The sequence below is a fragment of the Camellia sinensis genome, chromosome 4 (assembly GCF_055761805.1).
Source record: "Camellia sinensis isolate YWXY chromosome 4, ASM5576180v1, whole genome shotgun sequence".
NCBI lineage: Eukaryota > Viridiplantae > Streptophyta > Magnoliopsida > Ericales > Theaceae > Camellia > Camellia sinensis.
The window spans coordinates 177,759,504-177,777,625 of record NC_138964.1 but is presented as its reverse complement, the minus strand read 5'-3'; the positions used below and the strand labels follow the sequence as shown (position 1 = coordinate 177,777,625).

Here is an 18,122-nt window from a genome sequence, read left to right as displayed (position 1 = left end):
GAGGCAAACAAGTACCCAGAAGAACAACACACACAAGAATAGCCTGCAATGAAGAAATTGAAAACTACAAACGAAATTTTCAACATCCTACCAAAAAAATCAAGGCAAAATCTCATTGCACATTGGGCGAATACAAAGAAAAAGTAACAATTTTCATTCTTGACTCCTGTAGTTCATTTTTGCCGACTGTTTATCATTAACTCATATTGAATTTATAAGTATCAAATATTCCAAAAATATTAATAAATTTATTATTCCAACACTAATAACCCTTTTTTCAGGGATCAGCCAGTGTAGCAAGGAGCTGACCATGCAACCTATGTCTACTTAAATGACATTGACAAAATATTGAAAAGTCAAGATTTGGCAGGCATTGTAAATTGAATTTGTAACTCATTAAAATAACATTTTAGTGTTTGATTTATATTAATTCCTTGTTTTGTTTTTTGTTTTCAACACAGGTAATAGACGCATATGCAGAACACTTGCTTGCACAAAAACAAGGAACAACATCATTCATATTCATTTCAAGTTGCCATGTAAGTAACTAGTTTGCTTAACTGAGGAACAACACTTGTTTTTTTTTTTTATCAGTGTATAACATCTGTTTGCTTAACTGAGTAACTAGTTTCAAACATATGACATTACCTTCCCTCTTTAATTGGCCCTGTTTCCTAATTTAAATCTTGACATATGAAACAAAAAGTCAAGCAAACCAAACCAGAATTTCTGACTCAGATTTTGTAATCACTATTGTATATTTTGACCTTGTTATTATGGCGCCATAGTATGAGTAAATCCCAGTCTTTGATTACAAATTCTAAGCACTTTTTTGGGTTTTCGAAACTACTGCATATGATATTGAGAACTTCAACAAATATTGAGATGTGTTCAAATTGAAATAGCTGGATTATATGCTATGATGCTGCAGGACATAGTTCACTTTCATTTTGTTAGTGATGAAGCCTTATAGAGCTCTTGTTTGATGTAATTTATTAAGTAATGGACATCTTTCATTACAACTATGGAATGGAGAGAATCATGATATATATATATATATATATATATATATATGTACATATTAGTAGATGTGCACACTCACATGAGTGTACTTAAAATAAGCAGTATGGATATATAGCCTATTACAGATCATCTATGAATATTTACAGAATGAAAGAGAAGAATAGTATAGATATATTAGGGGATATAAAGATCCATTTGGCATGAAGGAGAAAAAAAGGCCTCAAGACACCAATATATGCGTTCCCTTTATATGTAGTATAGATGAATTTTGCAATGCAGTGACAAATTTTGATATGAATTGATAAAATTTTGATCACAGTGACAAAAAATTTCATACTCGCCACCTATTTAATTTGAAAAAGTTTAAAGTTAAATTAATATTATTTTTTTATTTATATTTGTTAGCACTTGTTGACAACAAAAGATGTGGAAGTAAGAAAGAGAATGCTGAACAAATTGATGCCTGAAGCCATGAGAGCAAGATACCTTCTCTTCCCAATCCACCAAAATTTTTGTTGGACAATACTTGTCCTTAACATTGAAGAAGGTTCATGGAAATTCTACAATTCCACCCAAGGGGAGCAATGCCTAAAGATCCACACTTCAATGCCGCAAATGAAGTGGTAAAAATATTTTCACTATCAAACTTACCATTAATCCAATACATCAATCTTGATCCATGCTCAATTATACATCAAAAATTTATACAGTAATATATTTATCATTCTTTAAATCCATGGTTTCTCATTAATTGTTTCAATTGACTTTCCAATAGAACAATTATACAAATGTGTGAGGACATAATTTTTGAATGACAACACGTGGCCGAGGTGTCACCGAAGTGCCAGCCGAGGTGCCATGTGTCCTGGTCGTGACGCCGAGATGATCTCGACGTGGCCGAGGTTATCTGTGAAGAAACCAAAATCCGGGATAAGCGGATAAGGGACAAGAGTCCTAGAATGGGAGAGGACTTCAGTTTGGATAAACATAAGACTCTTAGAAAGTTTATCCCAATCCTACTAGGAGTCCAAGATTTGCAGTAATCCTAAGTCCATTGAAGCTAGGCTTCTATTGGGACTAGGTTTGTGTTGGCTATAAAAGAGAGGCACCATTATGGGTCTAAGGTATGCTTTTTATGCTCTGTCCCCGGGTGGACGAACCACCACGGGATTCTTATCTTTCTGTGATAGGTTGTTCGAGCTTAATCTATTCTGCCAGTGTTCTCCAGCTGAGTGTTTGATTGGCAGTGTGGTCAGAAATTGACACACTGCCAATTTGGCACCGTCTGTGGGAAAGAAAGGAGAATAGATGGCCAACGACGGACAAAAAGAGAAGGCTATAGAATGATGCTTGGAAATTGGATTTTACAAGCTAAGATTAGTTTAACACTTGTTGAAATTTAAAAAATTTACAAGTTGAAGTTAAACCGAGGTCATGCTTAACACTTGTTGAAATTTTAAAAATTTACAAGTTAAAGTTAAACCGAGATCATGTTTAATACTTGTTGAAATTTTAAAAATTTACAAGTTGAAGTTAAACTGAGGTCATGTTTAACACTTGTTGAAATTTAAGAAAAATTTACAAGTTGAAGTTAAACTGAGGTCATATTAACATGACACTTGTCGAAATTTAAGAAAAATTTACAAGTTGAAGTTAAACCGAGGTCATGTTTAATACTTGTTGAAATTTTAAGTAAAATTTACAAGCTGAAGTTAAACCGTGGTCATGATTAAAGGAATGAATGATATAGGTTCCATCACCTCAGGATGCCGAAGTAATAGAACCTAGGGAGCAGTTGTGAGGACATAATTTTTGAATGACAACGCGTGGCCGAGGTGTCACCGAAGTGCCAGCCAAGGTGCCATGTGTCCTGGTCGTGACGCCGAGATGATCTCAGCTAGGCCGAGGTTATCTGTGAAGAAACTGGAATCCGAGATAAGCGGATAAAGGACAAGAGTCCTAGAATGGGAGAGGACTTCAGTTTGGATAAAGATAAGACTCTTAGAGAGTTTATCCCAATCCTACTAGGAGTCCAAGATTAGCAGTAATCCTAAGTCCATTGAAGCAAGGCTTCTATTGGGACTAGGTTTGTGTTAGCTATAAAAGAGAGGCACCATTATGGGTCTAAGGTATGCTTTTTATGTTCTGAATAGTGAGTTAAGCTCTTTTGCTATCTTTGAGAAATAACTGACTTGATCGTCGGAATGCCCCCAGGTGGACAAACCACCGCCGGATTCTTTTCTTTTCTGTGACAAGTCGTTCGGGCTTAATCTATTCTGTCAGTGTTCTCCAACTGAGTACCTATTTGACAGTGTGGTCGGAAATTGGCACACACAAAATGTATACGTTGTAGAGAGAGATTATTGACAAGTACATAAAGGATGAGAAGCCAACTCTCATCAACCCTGATAAATTTCAACAGGAGACAGAGAGCGTCATCAACAGCCCACAACAAGAAGACACGTCATAAGTTTATCAATAACAAAACACTGTTATAAAAAATAAAAATAAAAAAGCAACGAAACTAAATTATAATATTTTGATTTCAAAATATTTTTGTAGGCTTAATTGTGGAATCATTGTTTGCTATATCATGAGGCAATATGTTTCCAAAAATAACATAATGCCTACTTTTTCCAAGGAAGAATGCAATCAATTGAGAGCTGATATGTTAACTATCTTCTTGACTGACCAACAAGCTGCTCAACCACAAATAGTTGATGAAAACATTAATGACTTGCCTCCGCAATAATCAACAGATCTAGAAGAAAAGAAAACAAAAGGAAACATTGATTCATTTGGTTGTTAGAATGTCAATACTTCATACATTTTGCTTGTTTGGTTGTTACAGTGCTACCTGTATTTTGATGATTTTGGTTCTTACTTTGCCCCAATGAATATTACAATGCTTGGTTGTTACAATGTCAAAGTTATGGACAGTGCTTGGTTGTTACAGTGTCAAAGTAATGGACAGTGCTTGGTTGTTACAATGTCAAATTTGCTTCAATGAAACATTCAGTCTTTTTTAGCCATATTGTTACCAGATCTGGCTTTTGATATCAGTCTTGTTATGCAAATTTCATTCAAAATATTGATTCTAATCTGATTATTTGTATCGAATTTAAAAGTTAATAACAGATTTGGAGTCACTATTCTGATAAATTTATTTTTTTATAGTGTTTTGTTTACACTGATAAATTTATCACTATTTCAACAAATTTATCACTGGGAACACTGATAAATTTACCACTGTTCAAACAAAAAATCCAGCAACTCTCTCTCTTTCTCATTCTTTTTCCCCAATTCAAGTAAACAAAACACTATAAAAAATAATAAAAAATTTACCTAAATTAAAAATTAAAACACAAACATTATTACATTGTCCAAATTGGAAATTAAAATACTGTTACAATTTGTAGATATTCCCAAGTTTGAGAATGAATGTAAGAACATGCCATCCTTGGTGATTTCTGAATAACCAAAACTATTTGATACTTCAGTTAAACAACTCAAACATCCAAAGCTTGCTTCTGAGTGACCACAAAACAGTATGCAGACTGAGAACTTGTTGCTAAACCAGATAAACATGATAGTTGATCTAAAATTTTTTGCTTTGCAAAGCAGTTAACATAGCAGATATGCAAATATGTATTCTAGATATTTGATCTATAGCTTTGTATTGTGGAAATTTTTCCTGGGAAAATTACATAACTCCAGACAAAAATTGCTTCTTATAAGTAAGTAATATACAAAGATCTACTCCTTTGAATGCTGAAAGACTTATGGGAAAAACCGTATTCAAACTTTGAATCTTAAATATCATAAAAGACATCCACTATATAAAATCACTCAGAAACAACAAAAGACCAAAAAAGGATATATGTGTACATATATATTCATTTTCTTTCTTCTCCTTTTATCAGCAATCAACCCAAGAGTAAATAAGGTACAGTGTGAAGAGAAAGAAACTGGAAAGAGATATAGCATATGTCATTGTAAATTCAGTGCACAAATTATTCGTGTTTCTAAGGGATGTATTGTGACGACCGGTTTCTTTTCTTCTTTCTTGTTCTTTCTTCGCTTTGTTCTCTCTTATCCTCGTCGGATTTGAAATGTTCGGGAATGATTCTTTAGTTGTAGTTCTTTCGGTGTTGAATTCCGGTTGTTCCGGAGGGTACGCGGGGAATCTGGGATGCCCGGGAGTGAGGCGAGAACTTTGGGTGACTGGGCTAGGGCCACACGTGCGGGGCCCTACGCCGTATGTGCGGGGAAGGGCTGCACGAGCAGCGAGCTTGGCCGCACGAGCGGCGAGGGCTGACTTACCTGGGCAAGCATTCTGAAATTTGCCATACGAGCGAAGAAAGTGGGCCACACGAGCGATCAAGGTGGGCCGCACGAGCGGTGGGAAAGGCCGCACGAGCGGCCAACTGGGCAGCCCGAGCCCTATTTTTCTTATACACTTTGGTCCGACTATATATCACTTCTAACTTATTTTTCTCTCATTCTAAACCTAATTCATCTCCTCCTTCTCTCTAGAAAACTCCCTCAAACATCTAAAACACTTAGATTCTTGCAAATCTTGAGCCAATATCATTAACATTTTCCTCTAATCTTGAAGATCTAGGGCAAGAGCTTCACTTGGTGGGTAGAAATCAAAGCTCTCTCATCCATCTAAGCTAGGGTTTCTCTTCTCCATCTTCTCAAAGACCTTGAGGTAGGGATTTCTTAAGTTATATATATAGTTTTGCTATTTGGGTGTTGATTTAAAAATGTTCTTGAAGTTTTGTGCTAAATTTTAAATTTTGGTTCAAAATGTTAAGAGTCTTGAATATAGGTTTGAAATCTCTATCTTTTTACTACTTCTTGGGGGTTTCCCTCTATTAAACTCATAATGAATGATTGTGATGGAGTTTCTCTTAGAAAATGATGAAATTTTGCTTTCAATGGAAACCCTAGAAATTTTGGGCTTTTTGAAAAATAATGAAGATGCCTTGAAATTATTTATTTTCTCGTATCAAGAGGAAGTATGAGAGTTATTCTCACCAAATGTCTAACAAAATAGCAACTTCATGATGTATACATGTGTTGGAGACTAAGTCCTCTTTTAAAATCCATTGATAATTGTATATTTGTGTAAAATGGTAAGATGGCAAGTTGTTGAGTGCCATAAGTGATGTGAAAATGCTTAATCGTAGTGTATTGGAAAAGTGAAATAAATGATGGCTTGTTAGCCATATTGAAAGTTTGGTCATGATGAATTAATGTTGAGGAATTGTTGTGGTGTGTCGAAGACACATGACTATTGTGTGAAATGAGAAATTGTAATTATGCGTTGAAGACGTATGGGTATTTTGTGGAAGAACATGGTAAGGAGGAAATGAAAATGTGATGTTGAATATTGTTATAGACGTGTTTTTGAATATAAAAGAATGCTATGAGTTAGTAGTTATTGCATTATATTCTTAATTGTTTTAATGTTATTATTGCACATCATGACATGAGTTGGAAAAGCATTCATTTTGAGCAAGATCATTGTAATGAGAACTAATGGAAATGTTTATGGGGTAAATACGATGGTAAGTCCGAATAGGGGGTGTAGTTGAACTTATTAAGTTAGCCTGAGTGCCCTTGGTGAAAGACCAGAAAGCCGCACGGATAGGTGTCGAGCCTTCCGGTTAATGCCAGTAAAAATGACAGTTTGGTAGTACTCATAGAGTCTACTTGCAGACACCGGCCTAGGGATTACCAGTGTCATATTTACCGCCCCTGTTGATTTAAATATTGGAAGTTTGAAATTGATGAGATCGCTAAATATTATTGAGAACACGGTGAATTTAAAATTGTGCATTGAATATTATTGAGAACATGATGATTTTGAAATAGTGCATCAAAATAAAATTTTCCTTCATTATTGCCACTTGCATGGCATTACATATGCATTTTCTTAACATTGATGGACTTGGCATAACTGTATATACTTTGTGAGGAATCTCTACTGGGCTTTATGCTCACCCCTATGGGAATTGGTGCAGGTAAATATGTGGTGACCCCGCCAAGCTAAGAGCGTGGAAATGTTTGAAGAAGAGTAGTTTAACTCTTATTTTGTGTGATATTTTTTTTGTAAACCAAGGGCTAATGTGTTTGGGTCCGAGAGACCAATATGTGTAACCAGGCTATTGCCTTGGAACTTGTAAGCCCTTGAGGGCCTTATTCATGATGATTTAATGATTTCTTTTGCATATTATAGATTCATGTACTAGTGTGTAAATAAAGGTATAACGGCATGTGAGAATACTTTGGTAAACATTTGGAATTATGTAAATGAAATTAGTTAATATCTCATTTTGGAAATAAGTTGACATAATAGTTATGTGGGATTTATTTTCGGGGTGTGACATGCATTATCTAACAAGCAAGGTTGTATTCTTGTTTGAATTAATCAAGGCACAGAAAAACTAAAAACATGAATAACTAGTGACATCAATTGATTTTTGTTGAGTTTAAGCCAATGATAAATTTATCACTGTAAAAAAGAACATTTGCTTAGATATGACAGTGATAAATTTATCAACCACTGACATAAATGTAATAAATCGTCAACTCTTCCCATACAATCAGTGATAAATTTATCATTCTTGAAAATAACAAAATTCAGGAACCCCATTAATGCTTGATTGCTTCCTTCAGGCAATGGTAAATTTATCATTCTTACAAAAAAATAATCTACCAACTTGTTCAAACCAACCAGTGATAAATGTATCACTGTATAAAACACCAAAAACAACAACTACATTTAAACCAAATCAAATAATATAAATCTGTGAAACTTAATCCTGTAAAAATATCAGCAAAAAATATAATTTATGTTCAACAAATTCCTCAATCATTCAATGCAAATACCAAAATGATACATCTTTCAAAAAATACTCAATCATTCAATGCAGGTAACACCTCTCAATAAAGTAATTCAATTAAAATCAATACAACTAAAGCAAAGCTTCTTTACATGTCTTCCGATTATGAGTTCCCATCTTTCCACACCTACTGCACCTAATTCTCTTGATTTCGCCCTTAGAAGGTATTCTCTCTGTTCTTGGACGTCCAGCTGGTCTCTTACAAAGAGGAGGTAAAACAACGTCATCATCAACCACTACATTTGGCTTCCACATACTAGGAACTGGATAGATAGAATGTAAATAAGAATCATAATAACTACTAACACGATAATAATCATCAAGAAAACAATTCAGATCCTTCATACTCCTCTTTATAGCATAAAACCATGTTTGCAAGGAAAAGAATCAATTTCCCACAATCGACAAGAACAAGAACAAGAACAAGAACGTTTCCCAATATCAACCATAATTGAATGATCTAATTGGATTTCATAAATGTCATCGCTACATTTCTTAACTATCCCTGCTTTTGTATCATTAAAAGCTTCTTCCAACTTTTTCTCTGTAAAAGGACAAACAATACGATTCCACTTATTCCCAACTTCTCTCCTTCTTGAAAATTGCTCCATTAGTTTCACCTGTATAACATCAACAAGACTAGTTGAGAACAAATGGCGTTCATCCATAATCCATGAATTAAAAGATTCCGCAGCATTTGTGCACATTTCACCATACCTTTTGTCTTGAAAATAAGCGTTACACCAACACTCATTAGGCAAATCCTCAAGAAACTTCTCAACACTACGACCACAACGACCTTTAAATTCTTCAAATAGCTCATTAAATAACTCAATAGTAGAAGCATATGCACATCTACTAAAAAGAGTAAGCAAATACTCTTTAGATTCACGACTCTTCATTGACAAATAAGTCTTCAAGTTTGTCTTCAAATGCATTAGACAAAAAGAACGAGAAGAAAACAGAAAGACCTCAGCTAAAGCTTTCAGCAAACCTCCATGCTGATCAGTAACAAACGCAATATCCCTTCCCGGAGTCAAAATAACAAATAACTTTGACAAGAACTAATGCCAACTGTCATAACTTTCACTATCAACAATGGCAAAACATAACGAATATAAACCTACAAACAAAATATATATACACATTATCAATAACAAATAAAAAAAATTACAAAAAGAAAATCAAAACACAAAGTATATAACATATAGCACCAGCCATAGATAAATTTATCACTGTATAACTACAAAAATTCAATAGCAGCATACAACATATAGAATCAATGAATAATAAATTTATCACTGTATGAATATAAAAATTTAACAAAAGTATACATCATAAATTTATCACTAATAGATTGACCATACTCAATAATCAACACTCTCCAGTAACAAAAATGATAGAATTATCATTGTTTTAATAATAATAATAAATAGACACAGAATATACCTTGGTTACCGTCTTTTGCCGTAGCAGCCAATAAACAACCTGTGTCTTCCTTTCAAGAGAGTTCCATTAAGCATCAGCACAAGCCGACAATACTTGAAACCATGAATACATGCCTCAAAAGTGAAAAACAAGCATTTGAAATGTCTTCATTTACTATCAACATCAAATTCCATATAAAAAACACTCCCCGGATTACAATCATTGGCGGCATCAACATACCAACAAAGATCATCAAATGATAATAAATAGTCACCAAAAACAAGACCCCTTGCTTTTTCAACACCCGGCCAAGCTCGCCGATAAGAAACTTCTGTTCTATAATAGTCCTTGAAATCACAAACCACTCACTAACCAATGTCAAAGCCTTATCACGAATATCACTTGAAATTAGCCCACTAATCATACTTGAAGTCATTAGCATGTTTAACTGTACGAAAAGAAGATCCACAAGTATGAACATCATCAAATTGTTTAATAACAAAAGCTTTACTATAATTTTCCACTTTAGCATGCACACTCCATAAACATCCCAAATCAGCCCTTCTCTTACAATGAATAGTGACACGATCCTTATCATTCTTAACAAAATCAAAATCAAAACCGGAATGAATAGAATACTTTGACAACACATCTTGAAATTCAACAACTCCTTGAGTAAACCTTTGTCCCACTCCTTTCATACAATTAACCCACCCATCGGAGAGCAAAGGTTTCCGTTGATTTGAATAAAATGAAGGCAAAAAATCAGTTTCACAAACAACACTACTACTACTACTACTACTAGCTTCACCATCACAAATCATATAACCTTCACCAACAAAACAACACTTTACAAAAACATCAATACAATGAATATCACAGGAAAGTGTAAGTCCAACCATAACCTCCAAATCCTCTTCACCTTGTAGACCACAACAAGAATGTCCAGGCATTGAATACGATATATTCAAAGAACTACCAACCAACTCACTCCACTTTGCACACAATTTATATACTAAATCATTGAAATTAAATCCATCATTATACTTGATAACCAATGTCACACCTTTAAACTTGCACATAAGAAACAAACAATTCTCCATCTTTATAAATCCTGCAACAAACAACAATTATATTTCAGCAAACAACTCAAACACCCTAAAACAAAATCAAATATAGTGATAAAATTATCAACCAACTCAAACACATCCAAAAACCAACATTGATAACTTTAACAGTTAACACCACCAAAGACCAAGAACAGTGAATAAGACTTACACTTATTAGACATGGTAACTCAATTTGAATCTTACCATTACATTATGCAACCTTTTCATCTCCTATTCCCATACTCACTGATAAATTTATCACTATTGAAAAAGTTAATCCAACAACACCCCCAAAATACTCAATGATAAAATTATCACTGTATAAAATAACAAACTAGCACCTGTGTTCAATCAAGACAATTTCGTAACCAAAAAAAAGAAAAAGCTCAAATTCTTTACATATACATATCTCAAAACTTTCAATATCATGATCAAAATACAAATTCAATCGCAACAGAAACAAACAGAGTAACAACAATATCACAACAAAATCAAAATCACCAACTCAAACTAAAAAGAACCAAAACATTGAAATTGAAATCAAAATCAAACATACCAGTCAACCCAACTCCACAACATCACAAATCAGAAAATGTAACTATACACCAAACGCAAAATCGTAAATAGAAAGATTCACCAAGCATGCAATCGCAAATCACAAATCGTGAACATACACCAAGCGCGAAATCACAAATCACAAAGCTCCACAATAATACATTAGCAAATCATGAAGTTCCACAGAAATCCAAATCACAAACCCATACTCACAACACAATATTTTGATGAAAAATCCAAACAGAAACGCACCAAAACAGGGGAGGGATAAAACGGTACCCAAAAAAAAGGGTCAGGACCTGTTGGTGCACAAGAGTAAAACTCAAGACTAAGAGGGGAATAAGTGTAAAAGGTAGGACCAGCCAGTAAAAAACCAAAAAAAAAATAATAATGGAAAAATAGGCCCAAAGAATGTCCAAAACATTTAAGGTTGAAACTACCAATCCAACTCATCCCCACTCATCAACCCAATAAACTTGTTAGATCGATTTTCAAAGTCTGTCTGATCAGCCACAGTTTTCCCAACTTGATACCATTCAATTGGTTGGCGAGTGGCATACCAACTTGTCCGAACCGAACCTGTGAGCACCCCTAGGCTACTGTTATGAACCTCACCTCTACAAACCTTGTCATCATCACCGCAAGAATACAAATCGATTAGATGGTTGATATCCAAGCAAATACTATTGGTTCAATGGTTAATATCTAAACAAAAACTATTAGTTCAATGGTTGATATTTGAACAATGGCGATTCGTTTCGATGTTGCTAGTCTAAACAATGAGAAAGAATGGTTAGGGTTTGAAGATAGTGGTGCACACAGTCTACTAGGCTTAGGTGGAGTGCAATGTTGAAGAAGAAGAGGTTGAGGGACTACAACATTGGAAAAGGATTTGGGAGGATTGATGTTGTCGGAGGAAGGGGTGGGGAAGGTCGGCCATGCCAAGGAAGGGGTTGTGGATTAGGGTTTGGATAAGATAAATAAGAGTATTTTGATATTTTAATTTTAAGATAAATTATAATTAAATTTTTTTTAGTGAGTTTGTGAACAGAGCAAAACATGTCTATGGACCTCCCTAGAGTTATTTGGTTATTTTTTAATTATAAAGAGGCAAAATTTTCAAAATTATATCACAACAAAGTAAAAGTGGATTTGTTCGTAAAAAATAAGTAAATTATAAATACACCTTGATATTTGTCAAAAATATGAATTTCTCCTTCACGTTTTTGAAATATACAAATATCGTAGAATTTTTTCTACAATTGAGCTAATAAAAGAAATAAAATTATTCACATATTTTTTAATAGCCAAATGAAATTATTATATTATCTTCATTTTTATCTGCCCACCAACAAATCCCTCTCTACACCTCTACTATATTTTATAACCCTCATCAACCACACAAAATGTTTGTAGATAACAATAATGATGGCGTTGATTGATAGTGGAAGAGGGTGGTGCAATGATTAGGCCAGGTGGTGTTACTAGTTAAGAAAAAACCAGGAATAAGAAAAAATAATAATAAAGTGTTTAACTTTATAAAAGTTTAATATAGGTATTTTTGAAGGAAAAAAATAATATGTCCACACTTTGTTAATTTGATTTAATAATTAATTAATTAACAGGAACCATTTGTTATAAGATTAAAAAACTTAAAAGCTAAGATGTAAGTTTTTAAAAGTGAACCAAAAAATTAAAAATTTAATAAACCTCAAATAATATATTTTTAATTTATCTTTAACAATATGAGAAAACAAGGGAGTTGTGCTTTTAACGAAAATGAACAACAAGAAAGAAAGCTAGACAAAGTCCCCACTTTTTGGCCCCAAGATCATTGACCCTGTTGGTCAATTTTGCGGGCAAACTACTCTTTCTTATCTCTTTCCAAATACATGTAGTTTATTAAACAATAATGTGTTGTTGAGAAAAATAGATATTACCTCACAAATATAAATCAATGATAAAAAAAAAAGTAAAACTATGTACAAAATAAAATAACAAATGTACAAGGGAATTTTTTGCAAAAAAAAAAAAAACTCTCGCAGTTTGACAGTTATAATAAAATAAATTTTTTATTTTATTAATTTAAATAATAATTTTTTAATTTGTTTTCAGTTTTCAATCTAACCGGTGTCTATTATTGTTAAGTAAAATCAACAAAAAAAATAATATTTTAGTAATTAAGCTTCATGAAAAATGATATTTTAGACATAAAAGTATATCTACATTAAGTTTAATAGCTAAAATATTATTTTTCTCTAGGTTAACGGAAATAGGAAAATAATTTAAATTGAAAACACATCATAAGATTAATATTTAAATTGACAAAATTAAAACTTAAGATTTATTTTAGGAAAAATTAGTGAAATACCTCTCTCTAACTTTGAGTAGTAGGAGAGGTCCAAGATATTTTTTTCATTAGCTATGATCCCTCAACATTTTCACAAAGAAAATTAAACTCAGAAATTTTGCCAGACTCCGAAAAATTTCAATTTTTGAAAATTAAAATTTCTCTGAGTCGGGGCAAAATTTCTCTAAATCAGACAAAATTTCTTTGAGTCGAATTTTCTCTATAAAAATATTGAGGGACCTTAACTACTATGAAAATATTGTATGTCTTTTATATTATAAAATCTTAATATTAGAGACCTTAAAAAAAAATTCTCGTTTATTTTATTACAAGGCTTCACTACAATAAATAACACTTTTGCCGACCAAAAAATTGGTCGCTAAAAGCCCATTTTTAGTCAACAAAAGTTATCCGCGACCAAATTTTTTGGTCGCTACTTTGAACGCCAATTGAGGGTCAGCAAAAGTAATTCGCGACCAAAATTTTTATTGGTCGGGAAAAGTTGAATTTGCCGACTAAATTTTTTGTCGCTAAATATATCATTACTGCGACTAATCCATTTTGTCACTAAAACACTTTGGTCGCAAAAAGTGATATTTTCCCGACCAAATATCTTAATCGCCAATTGTCACATTCCACGACCAAACAGATTAGTCACCAAAAGTCAAGGAATCGCCGACTGACAATTTAGTCGCCAAAGGTAAGGAATTGCCGACCAATGATTTTAGTCGCAAAAGTGTAAAATTTACCGACCAATTTTGTAGTCGCCAAATCTCTTTCCTTTTTTTTTTTCTTTTTTTTGAGAACAATCAATTTTTGTTTATAAACTTTCAATCCAATATCAAACAAAATTCATTCAACCCAACCACAATTAAGGAACAATAACATTTAAAAAAGAAAAAGCTTAGGAACAATAATTAACAAATTTCCTTTCTTGTAACTTCACTAAATCATCAAACAATAATTGAATTCCATTTAAAATAAAGATGAAAATATGTAACCGCAATGTAGCACAGGGCATATTCAAGTCAAATTGAATTTAGTAAGCATGTCTTCTCAAAAGCTATATCCCCTTTGAAGTCCAACATGACACAAAACTTGAAGCCTTTCACCTTCTTTAATGATTTAACATATCAACTTGCTTGGCAGCTGATCCAAACTAACATATCAACTTTATGAATAATTGACCCTCCACCCTTGCATGGCCGAATGAAATAGCCACTTCGAAGCATTTCAGTTCTCACAAACTGAGCAGCAGCAGCTGCATTTGGGCTAGCACCAAAACCTGACGGAGATCTCTCATAGACCTTGAAAGATTGATGACAAAAAAGAACAAAGACCAAATTTTTTCATCACCAACTGTCCCAAACGCATAAGTTTTAGAAAATAGGCAGAACAATGTATTCAATTAAGTCCAAACTCGATTCATTTGGTAATATTAATGCCCTCAACTAATACATTCAATCAAATGCTTTAAATAGTAAAAAAACATTTTTTAAGCAATGTTGTTCTAATGGTGCAAATGCCATTTTGGCACATCTAGATCATTGCTTAATTCTGTCCAATGGATGTCTCACATCCAGACCATTGGATCAAAAACCTCTCTTGGGTAAGTTGAGTTGGCACAAATGATGCACAAGATTTGGCAATATAAGTTTTTAATAGACCTTTTGGCAAGCCACTAGAGAGGATTTCTTAGGTGCAGCCACCATATAATTTGGCAATAGCAACCATTATACAAGCCCACTGGAGTTGCTCCTTCTTAGGTGTCAACCATATCTTTTGTTAAACCATACTTGTCAAAGCCTCAATCCAAATTCTTTAATGCCATCTTGTCAAAGCACATCTGGTTATTTATAGTCACATAACAATAATCAAATTATTTATTTAAACATTGTCACAATTCTTTGAGGGGCCAAGCTGTGTGAGAACATGTCTGTCATCAAATTGAATTGCAATCCATGAAAAATAATTTTAGTTTAGATAATGGTCATAGAGCAACTACAAAATATCCAATGGCCTGAAATAGGCCTAAATTCCATGAATTTGGCTGGGAAATTCATCACACTTCTTCATGAATTATTTGTAAGATTTAATTCATGACACATCTTCACATGATGAAAATATCCATCATGCAAATTTAACGTATTTTTGGTTAAGACTTGACCCCTTAGACAAGATGCTGAGAGGACTATGACATGGCCCTCTCTCTCATTTAAAGAAACAAAAAAAAAATACTGAAATTTAATTTAGTCTACATACATTCAACCACTAATACTTAAGCACAAATGTAGCTCTTTTATCACACTAACCAGTGCCAAGTTGCTGAAAAAAGTCCGCAACAGCGGTAGTAAGGGGATCAATGTCTGGACATACAACATACTAAGTCATCTGCAACATTTAATGAAGAATTAGAAAAAATAAAAATAAAACATTGTAGAATCACTTGGGAAATAAAAAAATGTTCAACACCACTTAGTAGGATCTCTTGAGTGGTGAATATAAAGAAATCATAATGAAAATGTGTTAAAAAATTGTTTTTCACAACTGGTTTTATATAACTTACAGGTTTTTGCAGAGTATATGGTTCAAGAGGAGCCTTTTCCCAGAGTTGCAGAGAGCTTGCTGACGTCTTGAGCCAATCATGCTGGTACCTATTGCACAAACCACTATTTTTCCTTATCCCATATGCAATTACAGTAAACTCTTACAGAAAGAAGGCCATGTTACCAAACCATCAACATACACAACAAGAGATATGCAAGCAACAAGAAAGATGTAGAGCATATGAAGAAAAGGGTAAATCTGAAATTTCACATGGATTCCAACAAAATAAAGAATTACATGGAGCATATGTAGGGAATCTTCTAATGGAGTTTAAGGTTAAGTTGAGTCTTCATTTTATGAAATTTATAGGTTAGTATGCTACTGGATAGCTTCCTTTTCAGTTTTTATTAGGTTTTAGTAAAGTAATCTAAGGCAAATGTGTTTTAAAAAAATAATTTGGATAAGGGTTCTAGATGAAGCCTATGGATCTCATGTGTCAAGAATGTTATCGAATCATTACATGTGATTTTATTTAGGTCCAAAATGTTTGAATGGCCAGAACTTTATAGTTTTCATGTATTAATCCTAGAAAAATTAGAAAAAGTCTAGTATCTATGTAATAATTCTAGTTAATAGATGAGTTAGATTGAGAGAATTCGTGTTTGAAACTGTGCGATACATTACACAGACTCGAGTAATTTCCAAGGAATTCTAGACTGGATATACAAATGGTTCTTCTTCCTGCCACTAAACCAACAGGTTATTTTTCTCAGGGCACTATTTGCAGCCCCAAAACAGCACCTCTCAACTCCAAGACCTTAGCCTATTGAGCGCTAATTAACCCTAATAACTTTAGCATTTGATTTTATACTTCAAAGCAGCAAATTAGCTATTATCCATCAAACCAAGCCAATTTTCACCCTTTTCCATTTAGAAAGACTAGAAGCTTTCTCCTAAGGTCCTACCTAATATAGCCCTAACCCTAAAATCTTCACAAATCCAACCATAGGTAACAAGACATAGGTTTCCTCAAGCAATACTTTGTCACGGAAACCATCAGTCAATACTCTCCCAATTAACATTATCAACTAAATCGTAACCAATCAGAAAATTAAGTCATCATATAAATCATAACAACTTTTTGCAATAATATGTAAATTTTTTTTTTTTTCCCTTCCTAAATTTACACTGGACACTGATTTCCCCTTTCATAAATATATGGAACATTTTGCAATAACCAAACACATAGAGCATAACATTTCATTTCATTTCGAAAACAAAAACAAAAACAAAAACAAAAACAAAAAAGAAGAAGCAGAGAGCAACTGAGAGAGAGAGAGAGAGAGTGATTACTTCGACATTGAAAATTATGGCATCAGGCGACAGAGCTCCAGAATCCCCAGTGGAGGGGAGCAAAGCAGCACAGTGCAAGCGAGAGCAAATAGAACACAAAGTCGTGAGCGAATTTGGGGAATGAGAGATCGAATTCAAATTTCCCTAGCATCCCATCCGATTCAAAGCGATGATAAAAACTCATAAGGGCACACTCAGATTATCTCGAATCGTGACAAATCAAATATGATATAGAAAGAAATAAAGACGCCATTGATTGAAGAACCGAGAGAGACTCCGAATGATTATTTCTCAGCAACCAAACATGTGAAAAATCAAGAACGAAATAAAGAGCAAGATATTGATTACCAGATCAAGACACCATTGATTGAAGATCCAAGAGAGACTCCGAATGATTGATTCAATGTGCCTAGGGTTCGAATCGAACGCAAAGACGAGAAAGAGAGAGAGAGAGTGAGAGTGGTTCGGTGTTGTTTGTTCACTTGTCTCACACCTATTTCAAAGAGAGATGAGAGAGGAGAAAATGAAAATGTGGGAGCTAACAGATTGCTAATAAATCTGTTAAAAAAAACAAATGATAATATTAATAAAAAAAATCTGGATGTAAAGAATGTGTAATTTTAACAATATTAATAAATAAAAAAATTTGGAGTTGAAAATTTTAGAAAAAAAGATTTAAGTATAAGTTTATAAATTATTTTTGTATTATTAAAAAATCTAGATTATAACTAGAATATCTAGTTTATTGGAAAAAAAAATAAAAATTTGTCATATCTATTAGAAATTTATAAATATTTAAGAATGTTTAGAATTTTTTTTATTATTTATAATTAAAATATAATT

General features: G+C 33.3%; 1 protein-coding gene and 1 long non-coding RNA gene across 2 annotated transcripts; both read right to left on the bottom strand.

Moving 5' to 3' along the window:
• Positions 1 to 8,009: 8,009 nt before the first annotated feature.
• On the bottom strand, positions 8,010 to 10,468 carry LOC145824259 (uncharacterized). The gene is made up of 4 exons (XM_082923882.1): positions 10,265 to 10,468; positions 9,739 to 9,813; positions 8,305 to 9,001; positions 8,010 to 8,200 (listed from the first exon to the last, which is right to left on the bottom strand). Exons 1-4 carry the CDS (start codon positions 10,466 to 10,468, stop codon positions 8,010 to 8,012), a joined length of 1,167 nt encoding a protein of 388 aa, XP_082780008.1.
• Positions 10,469 to 14,250: 3,782 nt separating this feature from the next.
• On the bottom strand, positions 14,251 to 17,803 carry LOC145823507 (uncharacterized). The gene is made up of 5 exons (XR_014365792.1): positions 17,628 to 17,803; positions 17,280 to 17,423; positions 15,946 to 16,033; positions 15,692 to 15,770; positions 14,251 to 14,686 (listed from the first exon to the last, which is right to left on the bottom strand). It is a non-coding gene; the product is annotated as an uncharacterized LOC145823507 (long non-coding RNA).
• Positions 17,804 to 18,122: the final 319 nt, after the last annotated feature.